The 10,268-nt window shown below is 53.2% G+C and overlaps 1 protein-coding gene across 1 annotated transcript; it reads left to right on the forward strand.

Moving 5' to 3' along the window:
- Positions 1-2,909: 2,909 nt before the first annotated feature.
- On the forward strand, positions 2,910-9,211 carry MRPL4 (mitochondrial ribosomal protein L4). The gene is made up of 9 exons (XM_007525959.3): positions 2,910-3,198; positions 3,285-3,330; positions 3,437-3,587; positions 6,389-6,440; positions 6,826-6,943; positions 7,102-7,208; positions 7,385-7,494; positions 7,580-7,656; positions 8,752-9,211. Exons 1-9 carry the CDS (start codon positions 3,142-3,144, stop codon positions 8,895-8,897), a joined length of 864 nt encoding a protein of 287 aa, XP_007526021.1. The 5' UTR covers positions 2,910-3,141; the 3' UTR covers positions 8,898-9,211.
- The last annotated feature ends 1,057 nt before the right edge of the window (positions 9,212-10,268 follow it).

Below are 10,268 nucleotides of genomic sequence, written 5' to 3' on the forward strand. Positions count from 1 at the left end.
CCTGGTCGTCTCTCTCCCGCCCGCGAAGCTAGGCCGGCCTCTGGCGCCTGAACAGGGGGTATATGTATATTGCATTGTAACATGTACACATGGTCTCTCTCGCTCTCTCTTTAATTTCCTTTAGTTAGTTAGTTCTTGGATAGAGACAGTCAGAAATTGAGAGGGAAGGGGGAGACAGAGAGGGAGAGAGAGACAGAAAGACACCTGCAGACCTGCTTTACCACTTGCAATGATTTCCTTCTGCAGGTGAGGACCGGTGACTTGAACCTAGATCCTTGCACAGGGATATATATCATCTTACAGGGAGGGAACTTCATGGGCACTGAAGCAGGTCTGCAGATACCGATCTATCTCTCTCCCTCTCTATCTTCCCCTCTGCTCTCAATCTCTCCGTCCTGTCAAAGAATAATTAAAAAATATGGGGCCAGGTGGTGGCGCACCTGGTTAAGTGCTCACATCACAGTGTGCAAGGACCTGGGTTCAAGCCCCCGGCCCCCACCTGCAGGGGGAAGCTTCCGAGTGGTGAAGCAGGGCTGCAGTTGTCTCTCTGTCTCTCTCCCCTTTCAGTTTCTTTTTCCAATAGTAAATACAAATATATAAAAAAAAGTATAAAAGAGTGGTTCAGAAGGTGGAGCAGTGGATAAAGCATCAGACTCTCAAGCATGAGGTCTTGAGTTCAACCCCCGGCAGCACATGTACCAGAGTGATGTCTGGTTCATTCTCTCTCTCCTCCTATCTTCCTCATGAATAAATAAATAAAATATATTTTTTAAAAAGTATAGGGAGTCAGGCGGTAGCACAGTGGGTTAAGCATACATAGCACAAAGCACAAGGACTGGCATAAGGATCCGGTTGCTTCACAGGCGGTGAAGCAGGTCTGCAGGTGTCTGTCTTTCTCTCCCCCTCTCTGTCTTCCCCTCCTCTCTCCATTTCTCTCCGTCCTATCTAACAATGACAACATCAATAACAATAATGACTATAACCATAAAAAACAACAAAGGCAACAAAAGTGAAAAATAGATAATTTTTTAAATTATTTTATTTTATATTTATTTATTTATTCCCTCTGAAGCGACTCCTCTGCAGGTGGGAAGCCAGGGCTCGAACCAGGATCCTTATGCTGGTCCTTGTGCTTTGTGCCACCTGCACTTAACCCGCTGAGCTACAGCCCGACTCCCGATGAATAATTTTTTAAAGGTATAAAAGGGAAAGAAAGGGATGGGGATATAGCATAATGGTTCTGTGAAGAGTCTTTCATGCCTGAGGCACTAAAAGTCCCAGGTTCAATCCCCACCCAGCACCACCATAAGCCAGAGCTGAGCAGTCCCCCGGTAAAAATAAATAAATAAATGTTAAAAAGAGGGGGTGTGGTGGTGGCACACCTGGTTGAATGCAAGTTACAGTGCACAACCCCCTGTCCCCCACCTGCAGGGGGAGAGCTTTGCAAATGGTGAGGCCAGGCTGCAGGTGTCTGTCTCTCTCCCTCTGTATCTCCCCCCTCCTCTTAATTTCTGGCTGTCTCTATCCAATAAATAAATAAAGATAATTTTATAAAAGTTTAAAAAGCGGGGGTCCGGCGGTAACACAGCGGGTTAAGCGCAGGTGGCGCAAAGCACAAGGACGGGCGTCAGGATCCCGGTTCGAGCCCCCGGCTCCCCACCTGCAGGGGGGTCACTTCACAGGCGGTGAAGCAGGTCTGCAGGTGTCTGTCTTTCTCTCCCCCCTTTCTATTTCTCTCAAGGGCAACAAAAGGGAAAAAAAAAAAAAGGCGTCCAGGAGCAGTGGGTTCATGGTGCAGGCACTGAGCCCCAGCAATAACCCTGGAGGTAAAAAAAAAAAAAAAAAAATTAAAAAAAGGTTTAAAAAGAGAAAGTAAAGACACCACAAGATCTCCTGGACCATCCATACTTTTTTAGATTTTATTATTATACTTTAAAATATTCATTCAGGGGGCTGGGCGGTGAACCTGCCTTCTTGAGCACTGTGATGTGTGAGCTTACTGAGGCGCGCTACCGCCTGGCCCCTTTCCATCTTTCCATCTCTCTCTCTCTTTCTTTTCTTTCTTTCTTTTTGCCTCCAGGGTTATCGCTGGGCTCGGTGCCTGCGCCACGAATCCACTGCTCCTGGAGGCTATTTTTTCCTTTTTTTTTTTTTTTCTTTGCCCTTATTGTTTCATTGCTGTTGTGGTTATTATTATTGCTGTTGGATAGGACAGAGAGAAATGGAGAGAGGAGGGGAAGACAGAGAGGGAGGGGAAGATCGCTTCACCACTTGTGAAGCGATCCTCCTGCAGGTGGGGGGCCGGGGGCTCGAACCCACATCCTTACGGACTTTTGCGCTTCGCGCCATGTGTGCTTAACCCGTTGCGCTACCCCAGCTTTCTTTTTTAAAGACTTACTCATTAATTTTAAGAAAACAAGAAAGAAAGAGAGAGAGAGAGAGAGAGCAAAGGAGCGCTCAATTCCGGCAAAAGAGGAGCCGGGGATCGAACCCACGTCCTCTGGAGCCTCAAGCGCGCCACCAGCAATGGGCGTGCAGAAATAAGCCCCGCCCAGAATCCGGTTAACTACTTGGAGGCGTGGCCCACGTGGCCTGATTGACACCAAATGGCTAACAGTGATTGGTTATGTTATTTGCAGCGCCCGCCCCCTGTCGTCTAATCAGGAAAAGGCTCCGTTCCAAGCCTAATGTTTACTGGCTGAACGAAGGGGGCATCTGGAAGCGATGATCTCATTGGCTGGTTTGCACTACGGGGGCGGGGCCAGAGTGCCCAAGCCTGTGACGGGGTCAGACTTCTTACCATGATGTCGCTGAGGGTCCTTTAGGCCCACAGTGGGAATTGGAGGTTTTGGGGGCGCCAATATGGGTTGTACTGCTCGGGGCCCCGTTGTTGCCTTCGCTGTCCCTGAACGCCCCGTCTTTCAGGCGCCTAATTCAGGCTGGGTGGGCGGCTCCGGCGGAGCGGGAGGCTCGAGCGTTGCGTCATCAGGAGGCGCGGTCAGGAGGCAGTGTGGCGCGTGTGACGTCACAGCCAGGCGCTGTTGACTGGCGGAGTCGCAGGCGTGGCGTCATCGCGCGGCGCCGGCGCGACCGCAGGGGGACCAGAAGCTCTCGGCGTGGGTCGCTAGGGGGGGAGGCGGGATGCAGCGGTTCTTCCGCGCCGCGGCGCGCTCCTGGCTTCGACCCACGGGCTGCCGGGTGAGGCCGGGGAGCCGGGGCGGGCTCTCGAGACGGAGGCGGGCAGGTCGCGGGGGTCTCCGCTCACACTCGTCCTCCGTTTGTAGGGTCTGAACGCGGCGGCGGAACAGCCCGAGGCACCGGCGAGCCCGGGTGGGTGAGGCTGCAAGAGGGTGGGGGGGGAGGGGCGATCGGTGACCCTGACTCCTGACCTTGGCGGCGATCGGTGACCCTTGACCCTGACCCCTGACCTTCGCAGGGGCCCTGACGCCCGTGCTCCGCAAGGTGGAGCTGCCGGTCCCCGCGCACCGGCGCCCGGTGCAGGCCTGGATCGAGTCCCTGCGGGGCTTCGAGCAGGAGCGCGTGGGTCTGGCCGAGCTGCACCCCGATGTCTTCTCGGTGGCGCCTCGGTGAGCCGGGGGAACCGGGGGGAGCTGGGGGGCAGCGGGGCTTCCCCCCCCCCCCACAGAAGCCCTGAGACCCTCCCCCTTCCCAGAACCTGTGTGTCCACCATCCCATGGTTGGGGGTGGAGGGTTGGGGGCGATGGCTTTCCCGGCCACGGAGGGGTATGAGGTCGGGGGGGCCCAGAGCTGGCGAGTCTCCTTTGGGTCCAAGGACTCGTCGCTGTTCATTCATGAGAGAGAAAGAGAGAGAGAGAGAGAGAAAGAAAGAAAGAGAGAAAGAAAGGAAGAGAAAGAAAGAAAGAAAGAACCAGCCGTCACTCTGGTACGTGTGCTGCCAGGGATTGAACTCGGGGACCTCACGGTTTGAGAATCCAATGCCTGGTCCACTGCACCATCTCTAGGACCACACATTTATTTATTTATATTTTGTCTTATCAGAGCCCTGATCAACTCTGGCTGATAGTGGTGTTGGGGATTGAACCTGGGATTCTGGAGATTTCAGGCATGAGAGAGTCTCTTTGCAGAACCCTGATGCTGCCTACCTCAGCCCAACACTTTGTTTTTAGTCGGGTAGAGACTGAGAGAAATCGAGAGGGAGAGGGAGAGATAAAGAGAGAGATGCCTTAAGCCCACGTGGTGCAAAGCGCAAGGACCGGTGGTGTAAGGATCCCGGTTCGAGCCCCCGGCTCCCCACCTGCAGGGGAGTCACTTCCCAGGTGGTGAAGCGGGTCTGCAGGTGTCTGTCTTTCTCTCCCCCTCTCTGTCTTCCCCTCCTCTCTCCATTTCTCTCTGTCCTGTCCAACAACAATAACTACAACAGTAAAACAACAAGGGCAACAAAAAGGGAATAAGAAAAAATCTTAAAAAAGAAAAAATTTTAAAAGAGAGAGAGGGAGTCGGGTGGTAGCGTAGCGGTTAAGTGCAGGTGGCACAAAGCACAAGGACCGGCGAGAGGATCCTGGTTCAAGCCCCCGGCTCCCCACCTGCAGGGGAGTCGCTTCACAGGCGGTGAAGCAGGTCTGCAGGTGTCTGTCTTTCTCTCCTCCTCTCTGTCTTCCCCATCTCTCTCCATTTCTCTCTGTCACAAAGCCCAGCAATAACCCTGGAGGAAAAATAAATGAAAAAAGAGGCAGGACCATGGAAAAATGGGGGTGCACCTGGTTAAACATACACGTTACCATGTGCAAAGACCCGGGTTCAAGCCCCTGGTCACCACCTGTCGGGTGGATGCTTCCCGAGTGGTGAAGCAGGGCTGCAGGGGTCTCTGTCTCTCTCCCTCTCTGTCTTCCCCCACCCCTCTGAATTTCCCTCTGTCCTATCAGTTAAAAAAAAAAAAGTAAGTGTAACATGGCCACCAAGAGCGGTGGATTCGGAGTGCCTCAATACTGAGCACTGGCGATAACCCTGGAGGAAGGAAAAAAACAAATGGGGAAAGATATGTATAGACAGTTATAGAAATGATCGTGTGGTCTGGGAGGTGGCACAATGGATAAAGCACTGGATTCTCAACCATGAGGTCCCGAGTTCAGCCCCTGGCAGCAATGTACCAGAGTGATGTCTGGTTCTTTCTCTCCTACTATCTTTCTTATTAATAAGTAAATAAAATCTCTTAAAAACAGAAAGAAATGATTGTCAGGCTGGGGTAGGTAGCATAATGTTTATACAAAAAGATGCTCATGCCTGAGACTCAAAAAGTCCCAGGTTCAACCCCCCCACACCACTGTGACCCAGAGCTGAGCCAAGTGCTCTGGTTAAAAATAAATAAATAGGAGTTTTAATATTTATTTATTTTCCCTTTTGTTGCCATTGTTTTATTGTAGGTGGGGAGCTGGGGGCTCAAACTGGGATCCTTACACCAGTCCTTGCACTTTGCACCACGTGCGGTTAACCCGCTGTGCTACCACCCGACTCCCTCAATTTCTCTCTATCTTATCCAACAACAACGACAGCAATAACGACAATGGTAAACAACAAGGGCAACAAAAGGGGGAAAATGTCCTTCAGGAAAGTGGATTTGTAGTGCAGGCACTGAGCCCCAGCAGTAACCCTGGAGGGAAAAAAATAAATAAAATTAAATAAATTTTTAAAAGAGGACTGGGCGGTACTATGGCAGGTTAAAGGCACATGGTGCGAAGCACAAGGACCAGTGTAGGGATCCCAGTTCGAGCCCCCGGCTCCCCACCTGCAGGGGAGTCTCTTCACAGGTGGTGAAGCAGGTCTGCAGGTGTCTTTCTCTCCCCCTCTCTGTCTTCCCCTCCTCTCTCCATTTCTCTCTGTCCTATCCAACAACGATGACATCAATAACAACAACAATAATAACTAACAACAATGAAAAACAACAAGGGCAACAAAAGGGAGAATAAATATAAAAGGGAAAAAAATCTTAAAAAAAAATACATAAATAGGGGGATAGCCTCCAGGAGCAGTGGATTCATAATGGTGGCACTGAGCCCCAGTAAATGACCTTAGAGGGGGAAAAGTTTAATTAATTAATTAGTGGTCTGGGAGGTGGCACAGTGGATAAAGCATTGGACTCTCATGTGAGGTCCAGAGTTCTGTCCCTGTCATTGCACGTGCCAGAGGGAGCCTCTGCTTCTCTCGCCCCCCCCCCCCATATCTCCCTCTCTTCCCCTGTTTGAAAGAAGTAAACACACCCAGGGGCTGGGAGACAGCAAGTCCTGGACCGTCTCTTCGGTCTCATCACCGGGACACTTCTCTCACACCTATCACAGTGTTTGGGGCCCCTTGCTGGCGGGACAGAGCCGGGGGTGTGCCCTCTCAGCGCCCCTTCCTCCCCTCCCCGTAGGCTAGATCTCCTGCACCAGGTCGCCATCTGGCAGAAGAACTTCAAGAGGATTGTGAGTGTCCCTGATGGGGCGGGAGACCCCTGGACTCTGAGCACCCCTTGTACTCCCCGGATGCTGGGCAGGGTGGGCAGGGCGGGCTCCTCCTCCCCCATCCCCTGTGAGGAGGTGGGGCCAGGTGAGCCCAGACCTGCAGGAGAGGGGCTGTGTTGGAGGAGGAAGCAGAAGGGCGTATGAAAGGCCCTGTGGCTGGGACCCCAGGAAGGCTTCAGAATCACTGGGGGGTGGGGGTGGGGAGGGGGTCTCTCTCCCACCAGGAGGAAGTGTGATGGCTGTGGGCTTTCTCTCTTAGTGTCTGAAAAAGCCAAGCTGACCCCCCAACACCACCACCCACCCACATATTTTTTTAAAAAAAAATTTTTTTTTTTCCCTTGCACAGAGCTACGCCAAGACCAAGACCCGAGCTGAGGTGCGGGGCGGTGGCCGCAAGCCCTGGAAACAAAAAGGCAGCGGGCGGGCCCGGCATGGCAGCATCCGCTCCCCACTGTGGCGAGGAGGTGGGCTGTGCTGGGTCCTAGCCACCTTCAGGAAGCCCTCCAGGATTGCCCTGGGGTGGACCCCCCCACCCTTTTCCTTTTCCCAATTCCCAGGTTGTCTTCCCCTCAATGAGGCCCCAGCCGCCGCCACCCCCAATCACCCTCCCTCCCTTTTCCAGGCGGTGTAGCTCATGGCCCCCGGGGCCCCACCAGTTACTACTACATGCTGCCCATGAAGGTTCGAGTTCAGGGCCTGCAGGTGGCGCTCACCGTCAAGCTGGCCCAGGTAGCCCCCCCATACCCCTTACCCCTCGCCCACCCCCTCACGGAGCCCTGGGCTTTGGCAGGGAGAAGGGGGAAGGTCACCCCATCCTGACCAAACCAGCACCTTCCGCCTTGTGTTGGGGTTCAGGCATCGCCCCAGGATTCAGAGGCTCACTCCCCCCTCCATCCCCCCCCCAGGATGACCTGCACGTGGTGGACTCCCTGGAGCTGCCCACGTCCGACCCCCAGTTCCTGACAGAGCTCGCCCGCTACCGCGGCTGGGGACACTCGGTACTCTTCGTGGACCTGTGAGTGAGGGTCCCCGCCTGGGTGCGGGGGTAGGGGGACAGAGGAACCCCCAAGCTCAGTGTCCACCTGGCTCCCCCCCTACAGGGAGCATGAGGACATGCCCCCCAGCATGGTGGAGGCCACCTCCTCACTCAAGACCTTCACCCTCATCCCGGCTGTTGGTAAGTGGAGCCCCCAGGACAGGGATCCCCCCAGAGTGGGCGCAGAGAGACCAAGAGGGGAGAGGGAGACAAGAGACACCTGCAGACCTGCTTCTCTGCTCGTGAAGCTTCCCTCCTGCAAATGGGGGTTGGGGGGGGCTTGAACCTTGTGCATGGAATTGGAGGGAGAGGGAGAGAGATACCAATCCCCAGCAGGGGGTGCTGTGGGGTCAGTACTAAACTCAAGCTTGAATTTCCCTGAGTTTGATCCCCAGCATGGCATGTGGCAAAGAGAGACTGCCTCCCTCCCTCCCTCCCCCTCCCTCCCTCCTCATTAATAAATACATCTGGGGGCCGGGTGGTGGCACACCTGGGTGAGTGCACACATTACAGTGCACAAGGACCCCTGTTTAAGTCCCTGGTCCCCACCTGCAGGGGGAAAGCTTCACAAGTGGTGAGGTAGGGCTGCAGGTGTCTCTCTGTCTCTCTCCCTCTCTCTTCCCTCTAGATTTTTGGCTGTCTCCATCCATCTCCATCCAATCAATAAAGATAATAAAAATTTAAAAATAAAATAAATACATTTAAGGGGGAAAAATGGTTAATGAAGGAAGGGCCAGGTGGTGGTTCACTTGGTAGAGAGCACATGGCTCAAAGCGCAAGGACCAACATAAGGATCCCAGTTCAAGCCCCTGGCTCCTCACCTGCAGGGGAGTTGCTTCTCAAGCGGTGAAGCAGATCTGCAGGTGTCTATCTCTCCGACGACAACAGCAGCAGTGACAACAAGGGCAACAAAATGGGAAAAATGGCCTCCGGGAACAGTGGATTGGATTCTGAGAGCAGGCCCCGAGCCCTAGCAAATAACCCTGGAGTCAAAAAAAAAAATGGGTGGTGGTGGGGAATAAAAGGAGAGGCGACAGACAGCAGCTCCATACCACCATTCATTGAGCTTCCCCCAGTGCTGTGCTGTTCAGGGTGCTCCCATGTGGTGCCTGGTACAAAAAGGGGGGGGGGGCAAGACTCAGAATCAAGAGACCAGGATGTCACTGTGAGGTGGGGAATAGGGAGACTTGGGGTGTGGGGAGCCCTGACCTAACCACCCCCCATCCCAACCCCCAGGCCTGAATGTGCACAGCCTGCTGAAGTACCAAACGCTCGTCCTGACACTACGCACGGTGGGCTTCCTGGAGGAGAAGCTTCTTTGGCACAGCGGACGTTACACGGCCCTCTATCCCTTCCGCCTGCCCTACCGCGACTTCCCCTGAGTACCTAGGACCCCCCCCCCCCCCAGGAATGGGGGCGTGAGCAGCGGCCAGGAAACACCCCCCCACACACACTTCTCTGTTTTCCAGTCTGGGAAAACAGCTCAGTGAGCACCATCTTCGGAGTTTCTTCACCGGCACTCTGGATCCGGTTCCCACAGGTGCCAACTGGCAGTTTTTCCAGAAGCTTCTCCCAAGACTCAGTGAGGGTTCAGGGGCCTTTTCCATCCCAAGAAGCCTTGTTCCCACCAGGGGGCGCCCCCAGACTGAGGCCAGCGAGCCCCCAGGAATCAATAAATACATTTAATTTTAAAAAAGGGAGTCGGGCGGTAACACAGGGTTAAGTGCACGTGGCGCGAAGCCCGAGGACCAGCATAAGGATCCGGGTTCAAGCCCCCGACCCCCCACCTGCAGGGGAGTCGCTTCACAGGTGTTGAAGCAAGCCTGCAGGTGTGTCTGTCTTTCCCCCTCTCTATAAAGACAAAGACATCAATAACAACAGCAACAATTAAAAAAATAATAGGGTAACAAAAGGGAAAATAATATAATAAAGAAAATTTTTAAAAGAAGAAAGAAACTGCCAACCCGGGCTTGCTCATTTGTAGTTTAAGATAACAGTTAACTTCTTTTTTTTTTTTTTTTTGGATCTACCTATTAATCAGAAATAAAGGGGCCAGGCTGTGGCACTGGCACGCATGGTTAAGCACACATTACAGTGCGCAAGGACCCAGGTTCAAGCTCCTGGTCCCCACCTGCAGGAGGAAAACTTCACGAGCAATGAAGCAGCCCTGTAGGTGTCTATCTCCCCTTCCCCTCTCAATGTCTTTATCCAATAATAAATAAATGAAAGAATAGGGAGTCGGGCGGTAGTGCAGCGGGTTAAGCACAGGGACCTGCGTAAGGATCCCGGTTTGATCCCCCGGCTCCCCACCTGCCGGGAAGTCACTTCCCAGGCGGTGAAGCAGGTCTGCAGGTGTATCTGTCTTTCCCCCTCTCTGTCTTCCCTCCTCTCTCCATTTCTCTCTGTCCTATCCAACAATGATGACATCAATTAATAATAACTACAATAACAATAAAAAACACGGGTAACAAAAGGGAAAATAAATATAATTTAAAGAAGAAATAGAAGCAGAGCCTCTCTAGCACATGCCATGCCAGAGATGGCTCGGGACCTCAGGCTGGAAGAATCCAGATGTGACAGGAGCCCAGCTCAGCTCCCAGGTGGAAGGAGGTGCTGGGGATTGAACTTGAGTCCTCTGGGACCTCAGACAAGTAGATGATGTGACAGGCTGAGCCAGCTGGCCATATCACCACCTTTTCAAAATTTAAAGTTGAATTCATTTATTTGGTCTCCTGGCTTATCTCTGGGGCTCG

Source organism: Erinaceus europaeus, chromosome 23 (assembly GCF_950295315.1).
Source record: "Erinaceus europaeus chromosome 23, mEriEur2.1, whole genome shotgun sequence".
In the NCBI taxonomy this organism is placed as follows: Eukaryota; Metazoa; Chordata; class Mammalia; order Eulipotyphla; family Erinaceidae; genus Erinaceus; species Erinaceus europaeus.

What these genes read in the sequence shown, in the direction of transcription:
- MRPL4 (XM_007525959.3), top strand. Translation starts at nt 3,142, where the DNA reads ATGCAGCGGTTCTTCCGCGCCGCGGCGCGCTCCTGGCTTCGACCCACG. An exon ending in GTCTTCTCGGTGGCGCCTCG is followed by an intron (nt 3,588 to 6,388) that starts GTGAGCCGGGGG and finishes CCCTCCCCGTAG; the next exon opens with GCTAGATCTCCTGCACCAGG. An exon ending in CTCCCCACTGTGGCGAGGAG is followed by an intron (nt 6,944 to 7,101) that starts GTGGGCTGTGCT and finishes TCCCTTTTCCAG; the next exon opens with GCGGTGTAGCTCATGGCCCC.